The sequence below is a fragment of the Brachyhypopomus gauderio genome, chromosome 11, assembly GCF_052324685.1.
Source record: "Brachyhypopomus gauderio isolate BG-103 chromosome 11, BGAUD_0.2, whole genome shotgun sequence".
In the NCBI taxonomy this organism is placed as follows: domain Eukaryota; kingdom Metazoa; phylum Chordata; class Actinopteri; order Gymnotiformes; family Hypopomidae; genus Brachyhypopomus; species Brachyhypopomus gauderio.
In genome coordinates, this window is record NC_135221.1 from 5791831 (window position 1) to 5815738 (window position 23908).

Here is a 23908-nt window from a genome sequence, read left to right on the forward strand (position 1 = left end):
ACCTAAATGATTATTCCTTGGTCAAACACAACCGTTTATACGGAGTACACTAAACATTCAGTTTCTGTAAGATGAACATAATTACCCGAAAGAACAACAAAGGTCAGTGTATGTCTCCATCTTGTGATCTCCGAGCTTCAGATTTCACCTTACACGAGTATGCCGCTTAGCCAACAGAACACGTTTTGTGCGCATGAGCAAAATTAATAATAATAAAAAAAACACCATGGGCCAAATTTTGCAAGAAGTCTAGATTGAAATAAGCAAACTAATATAAAACTTATTCAGTCCTACATTCTTTATATGTTTTAAATAAAATATGTCTACACACTTCATAAGGGTACAACGTTAGTACATAAAAAAAAATATGCAATTCAACTGAAAATCACTATAAATTCTATAACACATTTAACATTTTATTTCTGAGGTAGTCCAAATGCCAAAAAAAATTAAATAGTTTTATCCAACTGAACATAGAAACCTTGTCTAATAGTCACAAATGTTGCAATTGCCAGATCTAGTGTAGCACGTGTTTGGTGAAGCTGGTGTCATTTGCATTCTTTCTCTGACCATTCCTTATAACCTCCAGAGTAGTTACGCGCACTTCATATGCATGCGCGTGCACACACACACACACACACACACACACACACACACACACACACACACACACACAGAGAGAGAGAGAGAGAGAGAGAGAGAGAGAGAGACACACACACACAGACATGCACACAGATAGAGAGTGAGAGGGAGAGACAGACACACACACATACACAGAGACACACAGAGAAAGAGAGAGAGGTTTTAGATTGAAGGACTATGATGATAAGATGACTATCATCTATTCATATGTGCATTCTACTATTGCAGATTTGTTTATAAACAATTCATAACGCCGTTAATTATCATCATACTTTTTGAATCCGAGGCGCCTAGCGGTCTGTGTGGCAGCTTCTCCACGCCGACCCAGCTGACAGTGGAAGATCAGGGCAGGACAGTCCAGAGGCGGCCTGGCCACACCGGTTCTTTCACGGAAAGCATCTGGGTCCAGTGAGAACACACTTTCCACCTCGCCCACTGAAACATTATAGTTACCACATTACATTGTAATTTACAATAATGTCTTTAATAAATAAGTATAATAACTGTCTGAAGTATATATATATATATATATATATATATATATATATATATATATATATATATATATATATATATATATAAAATAAGTCACCTGGCACATGAATGGATCCAGGGATGCGTCCTTTAGACACTTCTTCTTGGGAGCGCACATCTACAAGCAGGAGCTCTTCGCTTGTCTTCCTGAGGGACACCAGGTCGCTGTAGGAGATCTCCATATCTACAATGAGGTTGAAGTGCTTCAAGCCTTACACTTATGAACAATGCTCAGTTGTAGAGCAGCTTACTGTAGACACAACATGCGATGACGCTTGGAGAACCAGAGAAACCGGAAAGACGTGACAACGTAAAACAATGACTAGGCAATAATTGTAGAGCATATCTTAATCTCATTATCCCAAATCTACACAGCTCATTATTTCTAGCAGAAATCTGGGTGGGTTGTAACTAAACTGCATAAATAAATATTTTTGATTATTAATGTATTTAAGATAAACTATTGAGTGAACTGTTCATTGTGAATTTTGATTAATATTTTAAATTCCCTAATATTAAAAGATTCCCAGATATGCAAGATAATAATAATTATTCGGATTAAGTGGCGTCATGTAAACAACCCCCAGAGATTATTTTATAATAATTCAGTGACAGTCACATCCATGGAAGAAAATACGGTCGGCTAAAATGCAACCAAACAAGGAATGTCCAAGAATTAATGAAATATGCATTAATAATCCCAAAACTGTCCAAAGTAATAAACCCAAAGTGTAGCACCCACCCGGGAATACGCTACTCTTAATCTTCTTAAACTCTAAATATCCAAACAGTATTTTGAGTTTCGAAGTGACGTTCCCAGTTACCTGAAGCGCTCACAGCCTGTTGCTCAGTATTAAAAAAAATAAATATCGCATCGAAACATCGTCTATAGGAATATTGTCTCGTGATGGTAAAAAAACTGGATATATATTGTAAAACATTTACATTACCTGCATTTGCCATCTTGTTCCTATCTTGCTAAGAACCCCCGAGGGATGAAGGAAATGTACTACTTACTGTACTTCCTATTATGGACATGATGAGTGGGCGTGGCGTAACCCGAGACCAAAGCGCAGTGTGTCTCACAGACCCCGTGAAAAACTTCAAAATAAAAGCTCCCTAATTGTGTTTACTTTATTAGCTTAATCCACTAATCCACTTTGTTAATCCAGATATTGTGTTTTAAATTCTATCTATTCAACAGCTTGTCAATTTGTAAAATTTCTCTCAAGCCAAAACCACTAACAGATTGTTGACAAACGATGTTTTGTCGTGACTCAATCGCAGTAATGAAACAGCAACACAGATGCAGCAGACCCGCTAAACTCACATGAAGTAAACCTTTTATTGATACGGTCTCAGAAGAGTCTTGCTTACGTGTAAGAAACCCTCAATACTGATTTGGTACATAATGACATCCATAATGAGTCTCTTCACAGTGGATAGAATCCATTTCTACGGTTTTGGGTTCTAGTACAGCAACTTTTCTGCATAAAACAAACCTAAACAAACAAAACATCAAACTGGGGATCAATATTGTTTATCTGAGATATCTGAGTGTCACAAAATCCTAGCATCATTATACCAGCTATAGGTTCGCACATTACAAGCCACTTCTTGTTAGAAATATAAAACTTGATATTATGAACAATATTCTACTATGCTGCATAAAGGTAAATCTATACACTGTACATACAGATATATTTTGAAAAACAAATTTCACAGTTTTAAACTTTATTTAAAGTATAAACCATTTTAAAACACTTTACATAAATCATTGTTTTCTATGACTAATTTGCTTAAGCAAATCAAAATTAATATAAAAACATAATGGACATTTTCTTACATATTTTACAAAAGAAAATGCCAGTGTTCATTTTCTTAGCTAAAAATGGTGACTCCTTCATGATTGTCATAGAGTACTAAGAATAATAAATAAATAAATAACATAAAATTCAAATAAATAAACCTTTTAATCTTGACAGCGTGAGCTTTTATTTTGTTTGTTTCCAATGCTTCTGTACAGAAGTGCCCCGGTGAGAGTCTCATCATTGTTCTGCAACTGAGACTTACAAAACTATCTAAAGCCCACTCTGAACTCCAGCGATATCTGACATGACGTTGATATTATTCTAATCTTCCACTGCTAAAACAAATCTGTCTGACATTGACTTTACGCAAATATAGCCATTTTTTTTTTTTTTATATATTTTTTTTTCAAAAACAGTTGCCTTGGTAGTGTGTTTGTTTTCTTCAGTGAACGTAAAGCAGGGTGTGGTGGATGGTGGCTTGCTGTGGCTGTAGACGTCAGTGCTGTTGTCGAGAGAGCGAGGCCCGAGACTTTGGCTCCGCCCCACCGAGACGCCGCCGTGCCGCTCCAACGTTCTGACTGGGTCTCTAGCAGCTCGAGAGAGCTCCCTCCCCGATTAGATCCAGATCACATGAGTGCACGGGGGAACGTCTTGCTCCAGCATGCTCTCATAACCCAAAAATATGGGTGAAAAATAGCTACTCTTTTTTAAAAAGGGGATTTTTCATGTTTTAGCAACAGCTGTTGTTTGCAGTCTATCAGTGCTTTTTCCATTGTTCAAAAACAAAGAGAAGTTCTTTGAAATTGTTATTTTTTGCCAGTGGCAGTATTAATAATGTTCTTTTTAAAAGTCCCTGCAGTGTTCAGAGAGTTACCCTTTACATTTGTTTATTCTCCACGGGTAAAGGAGATTTAAATAAGAGGAGAACGGGGGGGTAAGAAACGCAGGAGGAGTGGTTTGCAGAGAAGAGAAAGAAAAATAGACCAAAAAAAGGGACTATTGTTTTGTTACCTCTTCCCCATCTCGTTCTGTCTCAGGAACTGTATGTTAGTGGTGCTATCTGCCAGTTCGGGGTATTGCTCCACGGGCAGGATGTAGTACCCGTCGTAGCCCTGCACCTTCCCCGTGGAGAGCAGCTGCTGCTTCTCCCCCTCGGTCCACAGCCGCCCGCCCTCCCTGCCGTCCCGGGCTCGTTGCTGCTCCCGGAGCCACGCGCCTGCCAAGGCCCGCTGCCTGGCTAACTCCTGCAGGCGTGCGCGTTCCTCGTCCAGGACGTCCGTCGCCTGCCCGTAGCGCACGCTCAGCGACAGCGCGGCCGTGCGGAAGTCCACGACCACGCCGCGCCGCGTGCGCCCGCTCACCGTCACGTTGACGCCGCTCTCCAGCACCCTGCGCCCGTTGGTGAGGCCCAACGCCAGCAGGTCGGCGTCGGCCGAGCCGATCTTCACGAAGAAGTGGCAGTCGCGGCCGTCCTGCGTGTGGTGCGTGCCCTCCAGGTAGACGGCGCCGTTGAGCACCAGTGCCACCTTCCTGCTGTCGTCGCTGGCCATGCTGGAGACCCCCGTCACCACGCGGCCCTCCTTCACGGCGAACATCACCCCGCGGCCGATGATGGGCGTGACGGTACCGAACCAGCGGCCTTGCTTCTCATACCTGGATCGGCGCTCCTTGTTTAACAGCTGGCCCTCCAGAGCCATGAAAGCCTGGTTGTGCCTCTCAGCCTCCTGCTGAACCCCAGACATGAGCTGCTGGGAGAAGACAGCAAGAACCTTTTATTTACATCTACATTTGTCCATGTGGACCGTGTGGAGCTAGACTACGCTCCGGATGTGATATGGAAACACTACCTGGCCATTTTCACACTCCTGGCTGGCAAGTAGCTCATACGGTGGTTCCACAAAGTACAACGTATGCTTGGGGAAGCCAGGAATGATGTTACTGAGCTGGAAGCCAAACATCACCAGCCAGCTCTTCACATCTGGACAAGGCAGATAAAACATTTTTAATACAGTCACAAATACTGTATTAGTGAATAGTACAAATACTTGTAATTCAGCTGTTGACGCAGTGTGAGAAGTTTGTTGTGTATCAATTGTTGCGAGAGTTTCCAGGACACTACCGTAAAACGTGACAGGTGGAAGGTGGAAACGCTTACCTGTCACGTAATTCTTCACGTCCAGCATGTCGCTGAGAGGGTTGTTGTTCTTGAACGTGTACAGGTTGAACGGCGCCAGGTCTTTGCCAATCTTCTGCCACATCGTGTAGTCTGGCGACGTCCACCTCGCCGCCAGCACATCGTAGTCCCTCTGCGTGAAGTGCACCAACTTGGTCAGCGGATCGTAAAGGCCGCCATGGAAGCCGACGACCAGCTGGAACTCGGGATTGGAGTCGTGGTACACCTCGCCGTACGCCGTGTATTGCACCTGCTTGATCATCTGCCCATTGCTGCTGAAGACGGCCAGGGGCGTTCCGGTGTTGTCGGAGGCGATGTAGTACTCCTCCCCACTGCTCACCTCCATGGCGAACAGATGGCCTTGCAAGTCGTAGTAGAGTGAGGCGATCTCCGAGCTGGAGTGGTTGAACACGTGCGTGACGCGCACCGGGTTGCTCAGGTCGGCGTAGAAGAACTGCAGATGCTGGCCCAGGCTGTTCTTGGTGGAGACCCGGCGGCCAAGGCCATCGTAGCGGTACTGCACACTCCAACCGCCAGCCGCCCGATTGTAGGCACGCGCTAACTGGCCTTTGGAGTTGTAGTCGAAGACGTCGGAGCCCCGCTGGCTGAGGAAGCCGTCTTCGTCCAGGCGGTACTGCACGTCGCCCAGGCGGGTGATGCGGTCGCGTAAGTCAAAGCGGAGCGGGGTGAGTCGTGCGCTGTTGCCCGGGTTCAGCAGGTGCAGGTTTCCGTTCAGGTCATAGCTGTAGCGCCACGTGGACCAGTCGTTGACCTTGACGCCGCTGAGCTGCCCGTCGCCGTCGTACTCGTAGCGGTACTGCGTGGTGTTGGCGTAGGGGCCGATCTTCAGCTCGCGCTTGATCACGCGCCCCATCCCGTCGTACTGCACCGTCATCCAGTACATGAGCGAGCGGAAGATCTCGTACTGCACCTCTTTGATGCGCCCGTGCGCGTCAAAGTGCTTGCTCAGCGTCATCACCGCCGTGGTGATGATCTGGTTGATGTCGTAGTAGATAACGCCGAACTTGCCGAAGTGCTCCACCTTGCCGGAGATCTCGTCGTAGCGGTACAGGTCCACGGGAAGCGGAGTCTCGCTGATCACGGGCTTCATGCTGGCGATGCGGAAGCTGTTGTCGTGGTAGGTGTAGTCGAAGCGAGCGTTCACCATGCCCTCCTCCGAGAAGCGGTACATCTGTTTGTCCACCAGGGGGCCCATCTTGCGGTAGCGGATGGTGCAGGAGAATCCACCGCTCTGCAGGTTGACCATCTTGAGCACGCCGGCTGTCTCGTCGTAGCCGAAGGTGACCGCCGTGCTGTCGTACAAGATCTCGGAGAGCTTGGCCAGCTTGCCGTACTTGTAGAGGACACGACGTCCCGTGCCTAGGAAGTACGTGGCCCGGGGCCTTCCGTCCTCGCTGAAGTCATAGATGATGGAGGCGTTGCTTTCGGGAGGGTTGTAGGTGTTTCGGATGTAGCCGATGGAGACGTGGGTGAACATGGTGTGGCGAGCTACGCTGGGCATGGTGACCGCGGTGATGCGATCGGATGAGTCGAATTCAAAGATGTACTGCCTCTGACTCTGGAGAAGCAACACCATCGACTGCACAGAGGGAAGAACACAAGACTGCAAGAGTCACCGATGGCACTAAGCATCGTAATTACACTTAAATGAGATTATAGACACTTACAGACCAATTTTAACCGACAGAGTCCAACGGCATGCCTACTGTAACCACCTTTTGAACTCTCTACTCTCAACACACGTGTGCTCAACGTGCTGTGAAGCACTGATTCTCAGTGGCCCAGAGGACCTTGTCTCAGGTACGTGCTCACCTTGTCCAGGTAACTGTAGCTCCACACCTTGCCGTCGACGAAGGAGCGCGAGAGGATGCGTCCGCGAGCGTCGAAGACGGTCCGCTCGCTCATGCTCCCTCGGTGAAGGCCCACCAGCTGTCCCGCAGCAGAGTAGGACACGTTGACCACGGCCAGGCTGCTGCTGGGCTGCCAGATGGCCGGCCGGCCCTGGGCGTCGTAGGTGATGCGCAGCGTGAACTTCCTGTGGTCGTCGTAGATCTTCTCCGTCCGCATGTTGCGGTCGAAGTCGATGGAGAGCAGGTTGCGCCCGTGAGCCTGCGAGGCAGAGATTCGTTAGGGGCGGGGCTAGGGTGAGGGCGGTGCCTCCGGCTTTTCATGTTTCAAAGCCATCCAATGGTGTTTCGCAAGTGACACGCTGTGTTTTGTAGGCCTGGCTCACCCTTAGTTTCCTGCCAAACACAGTGACCTTCCCCTTGGTCACTTCTTTGCGCAGCCGCCATTCGATGGAGTTCAGGCCGTTGTCGGTGGGCAGGGTGATGTTTCTGCGGCCGATGGTGGGGCTTACTGAACCGGCCAGGATGTGAGGCTCTGTGTGGTAGCTGATTCCCATGCCGTTAGCGTACATCACTCTCAGAGTACCATTGTTACACAGCTGGTAGCTGTTCCGCACTTGGTCTGCAGAGGGCAACAGAGAGCCAAAAATTCATTGCGGACATGAACGGTATAATTTTTCATGTCTGAACTAAGCTGGCCAAACACTTCGAAAAAAAACCCTCATTTCCTTTTATCCTCTTTCTCAAAAACACAGTGGGCAGTCGTCAGTGTTATGGTGGAAAATATGTTCTATGGTGCCTCTTACATCTCTTGTTACAACATCATAAAGAAGCATAGCATGCTCTGGAATACCCAGCATCCATAAAAGAATTACAATCTATAAATGATTCATGTCGGCTGCTGGAAACTCTCGCCCGTACTCCAACAGCACATGCTGCATTATACAGACTAACAGACTGAATGCTTTTATGGAAGCTTTGGGGATTCCTTTTATTTGCTTAACTGTATAACAGAGGAGGTTCAGAGGAGGAAGTGGGGGGGTCCTGAGACTGATCAGAGTGAACAGAACCTGAGCAGGTACTGTCTGATGGTTTATGGAGCTGCCACCTTCACGGTGGTCTTCCGCTTGCACTGGCCCTCCAGGGTTGACTCTGTAATTAAACTTTCAAACCTTTTCCCCCCCACAGGCTCCTGTGATGTGGAGGAGTCTGACTCTAGGTCCTGCCTCGTTGGAGGTCAGGGGTCACATGGAGAAAGTCCTGTCAGTCCCTAGTCCCTAGCTGTCTCTTTCTCTCTGTCTGTCTCACTGTCTATCTGCTTTAATTCTCTCTCTCTCTCTCTCTCTCTCTCTCTCTCTCTCTCTATCTATCTATCTTTCTCTCTCTCTCTGTCACACACACACACACACACACACACACACACACACACTTTTTCCTAAACAGCTGAAATAGGCTCTGGGAACATGGGGCTGCTGGTGCAGGAGACAGGGAGGATTTACTGGCAGTGAGGTAATGAATTTCACCCCAATCACGTTTGGCGCGGCAAGGGTTCTGACTGAGCCCAGGACGTGGGGACGCGGGGACGTGGGGACGCGGGGACGCGGGGACACGGGGACGTCAGCCTGACTGCAGTGTCTGCAGCCCTCACACTCGTACGGCTCTGCCCCACCCCCGCACAGACGCCTGACAGCGAGAGCTGCTAACAGCAGAGCACTCAGTGTGTCTGTACCCTGCGTATAACAGTAACTGCAAACATTCAACCCCAGCACCCTTAAACAGGACTGAACATGGGGCAAGTTAAAAGGGACTGCGTCAAACAGTGTATGGTGTAATTTTTTTTTTGATAAGTCTATACAGCATATACAGTAGCTTTATGTGCATATATGTTTTTTTAAATGTAAATATTCAATACATTAGAATAAATAATATTCTTTGTAGATTTAAAGGCAAAGCACCTTAGATGTTTTTAGGTTGTAAATGTAATAAACAATATGATGATCAAAATCCACTTAACACATGTACAGGTCCTCAGATGGGTTGAGAATTGGTACACAAAGTCAACAGCCTTGGCCTTCTGCTGGACAAGCCCAGACATGTAGCTGTCCTCAGGGTACACACCTTGCACAACAGTGTAGGAGGCCTCCACTGATGAAAGATTGGTGATGACCGTGACATCGTCATCTCTGTTGGAGCTCTCGATGTCAACGTTGATGGACTTCTCGATCTCTCTGTGCAGACTGGTGACTGTGCCGGTAGGATACGTCACGTTGGTCAGTCTCCCTTCACTGTCATACCTGTAGGTAGCAATTACAACAATTACACAATTATAATTACGCAATTATGATTTGTAACTTTTTGATTGAAGCTTGATCTGATTGTTGCAGGTTCAAATGAGCCATTTCAAAATGTTGCACAGTGGGTTTCAATGTCAAAGGTGCAGAAGGCACAGTGAGAGTGTGCGGACGGTCCAGAGGTGTCTGCTGCCTGGGTGTGTTCATAATGCCTGGGTGTGTTCATAATGTGACCTTCAAGGGAAATAGCTAAGATCAAGAGATCAGCAGACGTTTCCTGTGGTGAGAGTCTCTGTGTGGGCTCAGCAGAGTTCTTGGCAGCCACTCTCTTCCTCTCTCTCTTCTTCTCTCTCTTTCTCTCTCTCTCCCCCCCTCTCTCTTTTTGTAGCATTCCATTGGGGACCATGTTTGGAACTTGTTACAGATCTGTCTCAGCCTGACTGATGTGTGTGCCAGTGGAGTGCAGGGAACATCTCTGCGTGGAGTCCTTCCTCCCAGAAAGGTGCAGTACCGCGGGCGGACAACAGATGGAGGTATTGTTACACATATTATTGTGTGTAAAACAGTTTTTTTTATATACCTTCTGATTTCACACAGTTGCAGAAGCACAGACAACTCATGTAAACCTCAACAATCAATTTGAAGTCAAAAAAAAGTCTGTGTGAGCCTTGTCTCTACAAAGCTGTTGTAAAAAAAAGGCTATACTAAACCATTTTAATTGAACTCAGTTAAGTTCCCAATACCTCCATAACAAGTTAAACATTTGCTCACTTCGAACATTTAAAGAAACGTTTCTGTTGTTAGACTCACATGAGCGCGTATACACTTACTCGTAAAACGTGGTCCAGCCGGTCTCGTCGGCTTTGCTGGCCAGCAGCCCCGTGCTGCCGCTGTAGGTGAGCTGCACTATCTCCTGGCCCAGGGCGGAGACGGAGCGTAGGTTCCTGGCCGGGTCCAACCCCAGTGTCACGACCTGGTTCTCTGGCAGGAGGAGGAGCCTGAGGAGCCCGGCCCCGCCCTGGCCGCCTCCCTGGTTGCCACCCTCCCTTCTCACCCTTAGCGTGACGTTGCTGTTGTCCACCAGGGCGGCGAGCTCCCCGTCTGGCCCGTAGCTGAAGTTGTAGAGGGCCATGCCACTGACCAGGCTGATGGTCTGCAGGTGGAGGCCCTCCTCGCTAAACACGTAGAGCTCTTGATCGCGCGGCGATGCCACCTCGTAGTGTCCCGTCGGGCTGAGTGCGGGGCTGTTGGCGCGCACGGCCCGTATGCGGATGTTATTGAGGTCTGCGATGAAGAGCGTCCCGTCCGGCGCCACGGCCAGGGAGGCGGGCGAGTTGAGGCCCGCGTCCGTGGCGTAGCCCTCGTCGCCGGAGAAGCAGTTACAGTTGACGTCGTTCTTGCAGTCGCACTCGGACGCCGCGCCGGCCAGCAGCGAGATCTCGCCGTCGGCGCTCACCTGCCGCACGCGGTTGATCTTCTTCTCGTCCGTCTCGGCGATGTAGAGCACGCCGGAGTGAGAGACGGCGATGGCCGTGGCGCTCTCCAGAGCGGAGTGGATGGCCAGGCGGCTGAGCGAGTAGTCGATGCCCGGGACCAGGCAGTGCATGGGACGCCCTGCGATGATGCTCACCTGGTGGTTCTCCGTGATGCGCAAGATCACGTTGTTCTCCAGCACGTAGAGCGAGTTGTCCATGGGGTTCACAGCCAGGTCGGTGGGCCACTCCAAACGCACCTGAAATGGAAAAACATTCAAATGTGACCTTCAACCTTCTTCAGAGGGTTCCTTGGGTCAAGGGTCGACTACGAATGACACGTGGAGTGGAGCTGAACTGCCTTCTGGCAACTGACTGGCACTCCATGTCTGGCTAAGGCTGTGAGTTCACTGACTGCTCCCAATGAGTGAGGCATTGACTTCAGTGTGGGATGCACCTGGTCTAAGCCCCACCCCCTCACCTGACTAACGTCCATGCTGGCGTCACAGCTGAGCGGCCGGACGGCTGTAAGGTCGTTGGCGCCCAGCAGAGTGGAGATGATGCCGTTCTGGTCCACCTTTCGGATCATGGTGGCATCCACAAAATACATGAGCCCGTTCTTGTCCACCGCGATACCTTCGCGCATGAGACAGACCAAGACAATGAGAAGAAAGTCAGAAAGAGACAGTGATAGAAAACAGAGACAGAGGCGCACAGATAAAAGGGAGAGAACTCGAGAATGACGGAGAGAGAGAGATGGTCTGTCAAAACTCCTGTCTTTCCTCAAAGGTTCCATCAACTTAAATGCCGTCTGGGAGTTGGAAGTCGAAAGCTTTTAAATGCTCAAATGCCCCCCCTTCCCCGTTTTTCCACAGTAAACACTACGCATCTAACGCATGTCACCTGCATCTCCGAGCATCAGTTCGCACCGGGGGGCAGCGGATGAAGTGGACCGGAATATCTCTCTGAGACGACGCGATGCAAACAAATAGATAGGGCTGTGTGGAGGTCAAAGCTGCTCCCCTGCAGAGAGACGGGCAGACAGGGGCAGGGGCCAGGGGTGGGCTGGGGGCGGTGGGGTGGTACCGGGACTCTGGAGGTCACCTGCCACACGCACTCACGTGGGGGTCGCGGGCCACAGAGGGCAACTGCTGCACACGCCCACGTGGGTTGGCCTGCTGAGATCTGCGCGAGCGTCACTTTGAAGTCGGTGGAGGAAAATGTATGGTGTGACATTTCCGACAGTTTAGTGTCAAGATTCTGCTCCTTTTTACCGTCGCAAGAAGTCATTTGCATGAGCACATCTACTGCATTAGTATATACCCATCAACCGTAACACTGAAGCTGTCTAATATTGTGCACGCGCCCTTGTGCTGTCAAAACAGCCCTGACCCATCGACACATGGACTCCATGGGAGCTCAGAAGGTGTCCAGTGCTATTTAGCATGAAGATGTTAGCAGATCCTTTAAGTCCTCCAAGCTGTAGATTGAGATCTAAGGGAATTTAGAGGCTCTTGTCAACACCTCTTTATCATGTTCCTCAAACTGTTTCTGAACCAATTTTAGAGTGCAGCAGGGGTCATTATCCTGCCGAACGATGCTATTAATATTACTATTAGAGAATACAGCTAGCGTGAAAGGGTGTACTCGATCTTCAACGATGTTTGGGTAGCTGGGACCAGGAACATAATGGCCAGAACACAAGGTTTCCCAGCACACCTCAAGTCCAGTACTACTGGCTCTGCTTCTTCCCACAATGCATCATGGTGCACCACAGGTGAGCGATGCACACACACCTAGCCATTCGCACGACGTAAAAAGGAAACGTGATTATCAGAACCCAGCCACCATCTTACATTTCTCCATGGTCCAACTCTAACCATCACATGTCCGCTGTTGGAGCTTTCAGTGGTGGACAAGGTCAGCGTGGGCACTCTGACCAAACTGGCATCTCAAAGCAATGTTCTCTGTTCTGACACCTTTCTGTCATAGCCAGCAATTTTTGGGCCGTAGCTCCTCTGTGGGAAGCAGATGGAGCTTCACATACGCATCAGTGCGCCTTGGGCATCCATGACACATTAACTTCAAGAACTTCGCTCGCTGCCTAATATATCCTCCTCCTTGACAGGCACCGCTGTAACTAGATAATCAATATCATTTAGCTCACCTGTCAGCGCTTTTAATGTTGGGGCTGATCAGTGTATATACGCACATACAGCATTTTCAGACCCAATATGTGTTCACAGCATACCACGATTTTTCATAAACGCATTACAATCGACTGCCCTGAAACACAACTGACCTAGTAAAGCTTGGAAGTTAACCTGGTCTGTCAGAGCTGACGTCTTCCGTGAAGTATCTGTTATAAATATTATATCTGTTATATATAAAACCCCCATGGCACGTTGCCCTGCACTGCAGCATCTGATGCCAGCACCTGCCTATGCATTAATTCATCACGGAGAGACACAAAAAGCACCAGGAGGCTCCACTTACGACGACCGCAGCCTTTGATTCCCAACAGCGTACATGCAGATGAATTAATAGCTGGAGGTTAAATGTTCTCTTTGACTGTGCAGGGAGGGGGCTCCTTTTACCCACGCTGGGTGTCACCGCTGCAAACGAGGGCGGTGTGAAGCCAGCCAGGAGGCCTGTGTTATCACCTCTCCGCCGGGCTGCTTCTGAGATGCACACGTGCGAGAGCGAGATGTGATGCCTAAACCGACACCAGCTAAAGAGCGAGATCGTCGCTTTAGATCTCCACATCGGTAACCACCAGTGTCTTTTTTCATCTTTTCTTTGGCATTTTCTTTACTTTATTTCGTTTTTATTTCTATTTTCTGTCTGTTACAGTGGCACGTCCCTCTGCCTCACATGCACAGGCCCTCCCCCTACAAGTGAAGCCCCTCCCCCCACATACCACGGCCCCTCCCCCTACGTCCAATGCCCCTCCCTCCTTACCTTTCGGGCTCATGAGCGTGGCCTCCACCGCCTTGCCTCCATCTCCGCAGCGCTCGTCGAAGGGCAGGCACTGCTCGCCCGTCCCCGCCACCACCTCCGCGTTGTCGGCCAGCAGTCGGCCTCCGCTCAGGGAGCGCGCACGGTAGATCCGTCGAGAGTTGGTGTCGGAGATGTACAGCGCCCCCGTCACCGGGTCCACGGCCATGAAGTACTTGTGCGTCGGGTTGTTGCTATGCAAGAGGGACGCGGAGGAGGGGTTAGCACCACCCTTACGCCACCAGTTCTAGCGCCCACGCTTAAGGTCTGATCTGACCTGCATTAAGGGTTTGGGAGGGGAAAACACCGGGGCTCACCTGTGCCGCAAATCCTTATTTCTTTGGAGCGCAAAAGAAGCAAGGCAAGAAAGCATCGTTTAGGTGTCGGCGGGTCTGGCGGAAATTAGAACCGAAGTGACGGGCTTAAAAAACGCTAAAGACGAAAAAGAGGCGAAGCGAAACCTGAGCTCCAGCATATGGGTGGTGTTGAGGGAGGGGTAAACCCTGCGCACGTAGTTCAGGTCGCCCACGTAGAGGCTGCCGTCCACGCCGGCCGCCAGAGCCACGGGGGCCAGCAGCTTGTTCCCGTCGGCCAGCCCGTTGCAGCTGGGGCACGAGATGCTCCGGCGACGTCCGTTTCCCATCACGCTGGTGATGACCGCGGGTTGGCGGGACACGAACACGTTCTCTCCGCTGCCCTTGTGGACGATGCCTGGTGCGGGGGACACAGGGGGGCGCTCACTACAAGTAGCCACGACTATGAAGGTTTTGAAGGTTCACTTGCCAGCCCTGTTTGTGCGCTCCACACCCTCGGAGTGATGCGCCCGCGTCTCGGTATCGATCGGTTGGGTGCGGCTCTCCACAAAGAGCTGTCAGGTATCAGCTCAATGTGGTGCAGAGCACTGGGGTAGGTGTGGAGATTGACCCTCCACTCCTGAGGTAGGTGAGGAGATTGACCCTCCACCCCTGGGGTAGGTGTGGAGATTGACCCTCCACCCCTGGGGTAGGTGTGGAGATTGACCACCCCGCACCCATCCTACCACCCTGCTGACCACTCCAAAATCCCCCATTTGAGCAGTGGCATTCAGTATCATAATGAAATCACGTGTGTGTGTGTTTGTGTGTGTGTGTGCAGAAAGAATGCCTTACCACTGCGCAAGTTGAGGATGTGGTGTTTGTCCAGGGACCAGCCACCGAGGTTGGTGGGTTCCAGCTCATAGCCCTGCAGCAGAGCTGTCCTCTTCTCCCACAGTACCAGGCTCGGACACGTCTCGTACTCGTAACCCACAGAGACTACAGCGAGAGACGGGCGAGAGGGAGCCAGGGAAGAGAGAAAAAGGGTGAGAGTGAAGTGAGAAAGTAGCGGAGAAGAGAAACACATGAAAGATGTTACATAAAAGACACCCAAACCACATTCGCATAATAAGGCCCAGACCAGAGATAAATAATTTGCATACAACAAAGCAAATTGAGTTGGAAATCCAGCATCTGGGAGAGCCAGAGAGGGAGCATTTTTGTAATCAAATCTGATAAGCTTGGTAAATGCTGAGAGACAAGTGAACTGGCCAGACTGAGGGAACCGAAGATTTCAGACAGACAAGAGCAGACCAGAAGTCACCCGCTGCACATCGGCACGATGACAGAAGCCCTCGCAGGCCGGATGGCGGGGAGATATGGAGGGAGGCAGACTAACCATTCCCCAAAACCCAGCCAGTGTACTTTATCACATTTGCCGAGCCCCCCAGGGAAGAGTGAACAGACGATCTCTTCAAACACTCCGTAATTGAACTCGTCTCACTGCCCCTCTCTCCGAGCACAAGCTTACAGTTCCTGGCACTGTAAAAGGGTCACGGCCCAGTGTGTGTTTCTGTGTGTGTTTCTGTGTTGTGCAGCCACTCGAACACAGACCTGCTGCGCAGTTGTCTGGATGGAGGGGCATAAATTAGCCCAGTGCCGCCCCCGGGGGTAAAGTCCGAGAGCTGAATGGGTTGGAGGGAGCGACAGAGGTTTGGGGAGGGGGGGGGGGTAACCGGGGCAGCGGTGCAGTCGCTATCGCGCCGCTTGTGCATGTGCCGCCATGGTAACCTCATCTCCTCAACAGCATCGGCGTCAGAGAGAGCCGCACCCTCCACCCTGAGCTGCTCCACCCTGAGCTGCTCCGCTCCGCTGACGGAGGCTCTGAGGCAGAACAGCAGCTAATGCTAAGCTGCCTCGCCGGGCCTCCACTTTCACATGGCGCTAATCTCCTTTGACACGTAATAAACTCTCCCAGCGACCCCCAGTTAGTGGACCCATATCACGAGGCCCTCTAACCGATCACCCCTGGACCAGATTAGTCACTCGGGACTTTTCTCTCTGGTAAAGCGTGCACAGAGTGCACGGAGAGATTTGCTGCAGCCTGTTCTGTTCTGAGGGTTCGTTCATCTTTTACAGAGTGATTCCAGGTCAGAACTGGAGACCACGGGAGTCATGTCGGAGACCACTCACTCACCCACAGCCTCAGACATGCCGTAGACGCGCTGGCTGTAGGCATCGCTCTTATCCCACACGAAGGTGTAGGCCAGGTTGGGCGAGGCGTGGAACCACTTCTGGAAGAGGTGGCCCTCAACAGCTACCATAAGGTGCACCTTGGCCAGGCTGAGGGGCACCACCGCCTGGGTCATGGTGATCTTCAGCAAGGAGCGGTAACCCACCGCCCGCGAGCTCAGGTGGCAGAGCTTCAAGCGGGTTCCTGGGATCTCGATCTGCTCGTGGAGGACCTGTGGAATGCAGAAAACAAAGTTCAACAGGTGCAGGTTGTGAAGAACACCTGGGGATTGTGCTCCTGGGGGGTGGTGAGAGTGTGTGGACCTCGGAGATGAAAGGAAAAGTGTGAGGGTAAAGTTCAGAAGAAAACACTCATGAGGAAAACTGCGACAACAGGGATCGGTAGCAAGTATGCAGCACGAGGCGGCGGCCATCTCTGACCTGGGTCTCCGGAACGAGGGCCCTCTCGCCCGGCCTGGAGCTGAAGAAGGAGGACAGGGGTGAGGGGACCACCACGGGGTCGGGGCGGGCGAAGCCGCTCAGGTCACAGCCCGGGATGGTGTTCTCCTCCGTCTTCATGACCAGCGTGTCCATGGCGTAGAAGCGGTTCCAGGGCAGCCACACCGTGCGTTCCTGGCTCAGGAACGGCGCCCGCTCGAAGCGCAGAGTCACCGAGGTGCCGCCGTTGGCCACGAGGTCAAAACTGTGGGTGGAGGGGGAGGGAGGAACGATGAGAGGGAAAAGAAGATAATCAAGGAGGGTAAGGGAGGTGAGACAGGTGAAGGAGGTGGAGGGAGGAGGGTGGATGAGGGTGGAGGTGGTGCGGGAGGTGTGGAATGCAAGCAGGGAGCAGAAAAACAAATAATGACTTCTGCAGTACTCATTATGGATGGCCCTATTACATTCTGAATGATTTTACCATTCAAAATGCCATTTTTTCTAGGGGGAATAATTAATTGCATTGATGAATTGCAATCATCTCGGCAGAAAAGCTCGGAGTTGATATGGTTCCACAAATGTAATAAAGATTTGTTCTGTATTTGTTTCAGTGTGTAGACATCATCGGTACTGGGGGCTGAAATCTACAGAAGTTGTTGAGCTTATTGATGTGGCAAAAGAAAAACAACATTTCAAATAGACAGTGTGGAGAGTGTGTCACGCGGTCACGTGGTCACGTGAGCTGGTGGAGGCCTGCTGGCACTCACGTTCCGTCCTGACGTGTCAGGGTGTAGCCATAGTGCGGGTACTTGACGAAGGAGACGTTGACCCCCACCAGGGGGGTTCCATCTGTGGTCAGCACCTGGCCCCTGATCAGGGAGGCCAGACTGTGAAAGGAGAAGCAAGCGGCCCGTTAATATCCCATGAACCTGCACTAGAATCTCTCCTTCAGGTTCTGTAAAACATTTCATTGGTTGCAAAGCAATATAAACATATTCTTGCACTGGCAATAACTACAAAATGGCCAATCCATCAACTCAAGCATATTGACTATCTTACAATCTATCAGTCACATGCTCTCCTAAAATCATTCATTATAGTTACATTGTGATAGATTTTGATCTATTATTTATACTCCAATACAATTTTCATTTAGAAATATCAATTGACTTTCAGTTAATAATATAACACATTTCGACTGAATCTACCAGTTTGACAGCTCAATTTTGTTATGACAGAGAGGCAAGGGGCAGGACTGGAGGTCAGAGGTCACATGGCCATACCTGGCATTGAAGGGGTTCTCCGCTGGGATAATGTGTGTGCTGTCACGACCCACCAGTGTACGCACACGCTCGTAGAAGGACCGGACCCTCTGCGCCGCCGGCTGGCCCTGCTGGATCACCTGCAGCGGGTCCCGTGAGCCCCGGCACAACGGGCTGTTCTGGCACGGGCTCTGGATACAGCAGTCTGGGTCCATGCAGTCGGTCAGGCCATCTGTGGGGGGAGGAGCAGACGAGAAAGCCGTCGGTTCGGTCAGTTCGGTCGGTTCAATCTTCTCGGTCATCTTGGTCGGTTCTGTCGGCTCGCTCATCTCTCTCTCGTCTCGGTCGTTTCGGTCGTCTAGCTCGTCTCGGTAGGTTCAGTCGGCTCGCTCGTCTCGGTCGGTTCGGTTGGTTCGGTCGTCTCGGTCAGTTCAGTCGTCTTGGTCAGTTCAGTCATCTCGGATGGTTCGGTCGTCTCGGTATTCCATGCAATGCGTGATCCAGGGTCAAACATTTTTGAGGCACTACACAATCTTTTTGAAAAGTGGTCAGACACCTCCATCCTCCAGAGGGAGCAAGCTCTCTCTCAAGTCCGCACACACACACAAACACAAAGTTGTGTTTTCCACTGCTCTGCTGCAAGAGCCTTAAACCTTTGGACGGATATTTCGCTCCGGCTCAGGAGAATAAAGTTTGACGTATCTAGAATGGCATGTGTCTTAGGAGAAAACCCTGCCATCTGGCTACAGAGGCAGCCCTGTCAATAACCGCAGTTGTGCTCCTTATGAAGGTTTGACTCCTTTGCTTTGCGTCATTGTGGCTGAAAGTCAAAGCAAGTAATCCGGAGAGAGAGGGGTGAATAAATAAGGTGAGACCAAAAAAACCCCCCCACCCTCAGGCCAGAGAAGGCATTTATCTCCTAAGCTAGGCCCCACTGAGATGAAGTGTCCAACGAAAGTCACTTTGACCCTAAAGTGGGTAGAGACATTTGGGACACAGCCTACCCAACACTGTGCTAGACCACAACACCCAAATCCAGACGTGTTCACGTTCCCCTAAATGATAAATACGCCACATTGTTCGCGTTCCCCTAAATGATAATACGCCACATTGTTCGCGTTCCCCTAAATGATAAATACGCCACATTGTTCGCGTTCCCCTAAATGATAAAATACGCCACATTGTTCGCGTTCCCCTAAATGATAAATACACCACATTGTTTGCGTTACCCTAAATGATAAAATACGCCACATTGTTCGCGTTCCCCTAAATGATAAAATACGCCACATTGTTCGCGTTCCCCTAAATGATAAATACGCCACATTGTTCGCGTTCCCCTAAATGATAAATACACCACATTGTTCGCGTTCCCCTAAATGATAAATACGCCACATTGTTCGCGTTCCCCTAAATGATAATACGCCACATTGTTCGCGTTTCTCGGCGGGAGGACGGGAGCTCTCTGACCTCCTTCGTTGTCTTTGTTGTCGGCACAGGCGGTCTCCATGGCGACGTTGCAACCTGTACCCCTCCAGCCGGTCTTGCACTCGCAGTGCCAGCTGTTCTGGCCCATGGTGCACTGCCCGTTGCCGCTGCACAGGTTGGGGCAGCCGTCTGGGGAGAGGGAGGGCGGGGGGGGGGGGGTGGTGAAGACAGGGGTGGGGGAGAAGGAGGGAGTGAGAGAGGACAAAGGGGTGAGCAGGGGGAGAGTTGAATGATCGTGAGGGGTGTCGTAGGGAGGCCCATCTGCCCGGAACCTCTGCCTGGCGTGTTCTGCGGTGTCAAAGAGCATGCACCGGTATACACACTCGCGCACACACAGCACGGACGTGGACAGACACGCTCCGGATGCCCTCCTGCCGCTCCGGCACCCACACCACCGCACCTCCGCACCGACCAATCCCAAACCTCGCTGCTGGATCACCAGCAAAAATTCCATTTTGATTGGGCGTTCTCGACAGGGGGCTGTGAGCGTTGCCAGTGGTGGTAAACAGCTTTATCAGAACTCCCCGGAGTTGGGGGTACTCGATAAGAGCACGCCCAGGAGTTCCCGCTGGGTTAATTTGGTGGGGGATGATTCGATTCTCCTGGCCAAAGCATACCGCTCTCTCATGTGAGAATGTGATTAGGAGGAGCTAGCGACTACAGATCAGATTAGGAGGCCTCCGTGCGACTGGGGCAGTGTGTGCACGCGCAAATTCCAGATAGTAGAAACATTTAGTAAGAGCGCGCAGTGTGAACAGGGAACGAGAGAACAGGTGGTGGGGGGGGGGGGCCTCGGGTTACGGGACGACACGTACCTGTGAGACAGAATGAATTTAAGTGAGGGAGTGATCTTTATCAAAGGCATGCAGGAGGTTGAGGTGAACGTTCCAAGAGCTTCGTGAAAAATACGTTCACGATCTACGTAACCCGTCTACGTAACTCCTACAGCGAATTAATAATAAACACGTCAGGCGGCGCCGTCAGGACGTGAGGGCGGCACAACTCTGTTCGGATCTGTAGTTTGTCGGGACGTGCTTGTGCGCGTGTTTGCTAGCGTCGATTGTAGAGATGTTTAGAAAGAGCCAGCATCTAAAGGGAAAACAAATTTGTCACAGCAGCTTGGCGTGTGACCGAGGCAGAAGCACAGTGGCGCCCAGGGTGAGATGCGGCGTCTGGGACCCACAGCGCGCTCACCCAGCTGTGAAAAGGGCGTCAACCTCCACGTTCCTGCTGCTGCGCTGGGACATAATTAAGCACCCTGGAGTCGTGGCCTGACATTTCGGAGTTATCTCACATTTTTGTAGGAAGCAGCTGAAAGGTTTAGAACACAGTGGTTATGCTGGAAACCTGATGAACTGTGATGGGTTGTTGGATTTGGTTTGGAAACTGGCGGCCACAAATGAATGGATTGAGAAAACTGATCGTTCTTCACCATTGCTCTGGGAGGTTTGTATCCCTCGGTTACCTCTGACTCGAGAGCAGGCCGACGTAACCTCCAACCGTTAACGCGCCGTCGACGTCCGTCTGCTGGTCACCATGGAGACGTGGCCTTTTCGGAGCAGGCCGGCGGCGTTTATCATGCGGCTGTGGCATTAGTGCTGGCTGATCCGGCACAGGTGACATTTCAATGGAACTGCGGCCAGGGACAGGGTGGGGGCGGGGCCAGGCGAGGCCGGGGCCAGGTGGGGGCGGGGCCAGGGCGGGGGTGGGGTTGGGTAGGGTTTAAAGGCCTAGCGCAGCCAAAGGAGTGGGAAAAAGTCCCTGAATACACGTCGCCCGCTTGGTGGCTGTGAAAGCAAACACTGCAGGGCTTTAATTAATACAGTTCTCATCGTCTGGGGACCCTCGAGATGCCACATTAACAGTCAGCTATGCATTGATTGCCACACAATATCGAGCGGTGAGAGAAGTCACTTAGCAATGATTGCTTTTTAAATTGAGTTGCCATTTTAGGCAGGCAAATACTTAAAAGCAGAATCTATAGTGGCCATTGATCTCTGGCGTTGGGCGGGAGAGAGCGTGGCCCCTCTTTTATGCCAAAGGCCAGTCGATTCTCCACACGCTAACTAGAATAAAGTGGGGGCTTCACAAAGTATTAAGGCACCCGGCTAAAATAATGTGGTTGGACTCCATCGTAATCCCTCTAAAAAGGAGGCGAGATTGCCTGAGGTTACGGGTCGGCACGCACGTCGAGAGAAGTGGGAGGAGGAGGGGGAGGGCGGCTGGGTGGGGGGGGGGACCCCACCCGCACAGTAGTGTGTGGGAAGCTATAAAGGTTAGCACAGAGATGGAGGCACAGGAAGGGGAAGAAATGCACAAAAAACAGTGTTAGGATGCACGTGGAAGAAAGAGAAAGAAAGAGAGAAAGAGGCTGAGGTGTGAGAGTGAGATTGAAGGCGTGAAAGGATGCGAATGGAAGAGGGAAGAACGCCTCAACTCAAGCCCTTTCTCCAGTCTGCCCAACCTCTCTCCCCTTTAAAGGTCATAGAAATAAAGGTTAGATTCATAAATCCTCAAAACTATCGTTGGAATGGGACCGATAAAATCGGAGGGTGAGGGAACCTATAAAACACCCTCCATCTGGACTTGGTAATTGTACCACCACAAAGTCAAATCGCTCCCTGAACCTCCCGTCACTGGAAACAGGTAAAAGGTGGGAAGAGACTTTTCAAAAAGCTCTAAGGATGTGGGCTGACAGAGAGGCTACTGCTGTCATATCTGACAAACGTGCAGATCTGAGCCTCGTTTGGACCCAAAGGCATCGACACAAAACACTGGGACGAGTCATAAATAATGGCGGGATGTGAAGATGGCACGGCGAGTGGTGACTCGGTTAAGGAGAAAGGCAGAACTAATCCTGATGAATCAGGCTTGGTTGAACTTGCGTGAGAATGCACATTTGTCTTGCATGCCTCTTTGCCCGCGGCGAGCGTGGTTTGCACACGTGGGCCAATCATGCGTTTGATGGAGCGTAAACCCCGCCCACCGAGAGCGTGCCAGCATGTAAAGTCAATGTGCATGACGGACAAACTTCTGCGGTTTACACTTCCGAGTTGCAGCCTTCCCGTCTTTGCTGTCCTCCGCCGGCAAACGTGAATGACAATCGCTCCAGAATTGGATTTCAACTAAACGAATATCATCTTAACGCGCGGTTTGTCCTGCTGCTGCGTCCTATTGGGGTGCTGAGTGAAGGTGAAACCATCGCGGGCGATCCCCGCCCTCCTGGCTGTTACCGCCATCGCACCCCACCCCCGCCTTGTCTGCACACGCCCCCTCCCTCCCCGCTGCCACACCCCCTACCTGCTCTGCTCACGCACCGTCCCTCCCCATTAGTGCTCGCCCTGCAAGTGGCGATTTGATGCTGGGACTAAGTTATTAAGAGGGACCCCCCCATGGCGCAAGTGCCCTGCCAGCCAAAATATGTGCTGTAAAACCCACCCCCCGCCACCCCACAACTCCCCACATCATCCACCCACCGTGCCCCCCAAAAAACTCTGCACCAGTGGCTCGTGAAATTTAATAATCACCTTGGGACGCGTGGCCCCTCCCTGATGCTGTTAGCCACGGTTTTAGCCCCCCTCCCCCTGCCCGAGCGAACGTGCCGAAAGCACCCGTCCGCTCCCGCAACGACTCGTCTTTCCTAACTTCACTCTTTGTTTGCGATCGACGCGGGGGAAGAAAACAAAGAAGAGAAGAGAACAGCCCCCCCCCCCCCCCACCTCTTCTTCCAAGAAGGCCGCTAGCAGCAGGTGCATCCTGGGAAGATGGGTCGCATTTTAACTCTCCTGTTTGCGAGTCTTCAGCCTATCGGAGCTGTTTCCTGTCAAAGGCGGGGCCATGGCTGGAGGGCTCGCCCTCTTAACTTGACCCTGTGAGATGTGGGTTATTTTTTTCATCTTTGCCCATTTGAGACCTCGGCAGGAAGGAGGAGGAGGGGAGGGAATTCTCCTCCGCTGGGTTAGCTTAGCGGATTCTTTTCCTGTCTGTCGAGGGGACGTGCGAGGCACCCAATCGTGGGAGGTCCGGAACGGCAGGACCGGCGTCTAACAGGCTGATCCCGCCCAGTACCCCATGATGTTTCTGCTACCGCTTTGAAGTCTCGAACCCAGCTGCATGTCACAAGACACCCTCCCCCCCCTCCCCCCAACCTGACAGAGGCTGTTTCTCAATTCAGGGGCTGCAGCCCACGAAGTGCGCATTTGTAGGCCGGTTACGTCACTGCGCCGCGACGAGGCTGTCCCAATTCGTGGACTCCTTCTTATGCGGCCGACGAATGTAGCCTTCAAAACCCCGAAAACGAAGGAAGCATCTGAGTATCCTTCGCGTCCCACCATATCCCAGGATTCATTGCTCTATGAACAATAAACAGGCGGAGTCTAGTGTATGGGCCGAAGAATTCGTTTTTAAATG

At 51.1% G+C, this 23908-nt stretch overlaps 2 protein-coding genes across 2 annotated transcripts in view; both read right to left on the minus strand.

Annotated features, from left to right (window-relative positions):
• Positions 1–403: 403 nt before the first annotated feature.
• Positions 404–2212, minus strand: tstd1 (thiosulfate sulfurtransferase like domain containing 1). Its single transcript, XM_077021317.1, has 4 exons — positions 2127–2212; positions 1235–1360; positions 915–1077; positions 404–603 (listed from the first exon to the last, which is right to left on the minus strand). The coding sequence occupies exons 1-4, from the start codon at positions 2137–2139 to the stop codon at positions 549–551; spliced, it is 357 nt and encodes a 118-aa protein (XP_076877432.1). The 5' UTR covers positions 2140–2212; the 3' UTR covers positions 404–548.
• A 280-nt stretch (positions 2213–2492) lies between these two features.
• Positions 2493–23908, minus strand: part of LOC143527599 (teneurin-2-like) — a 30144-nt gene continuing 8728 nt past the window's right edge. Inside the window, 17 exon segments of the mRNA XM_077022908.1 lie at positions 2493–4735; positions 4835–4965; positions 5143–6760; positions 6994–7290; positions 7415–7650; positions 9147–9322; positions 10150–11051; positions 11273–11427; positions 13753–13982; positions 14106–14126; positions 14250–14499; positions 14937–15080; positions 16279–16546; positions 16755–17016; positions 17519–17638; positions 18035–18245; positions 19481–19627. Of these exon segments, the coding sequence (XP_076879023.1) occupies positions 3995–4735; positions 4835–4965; positions 5143–6760; positions 6994–7290; positions 7415–7650; positions 9147–9322; positions 10150–11051; positions 11273–11427; positions 13753–13982; positions 14106–14126; positions 14250–14499; positions 14937–15080; positions 16279–16546; positions 16755–17016; positions 17519–17638; positions 18035–18245; positions 19481–19627 (5909 nt within the window). The 3' untranslated portion in view covers positions 2493–3994.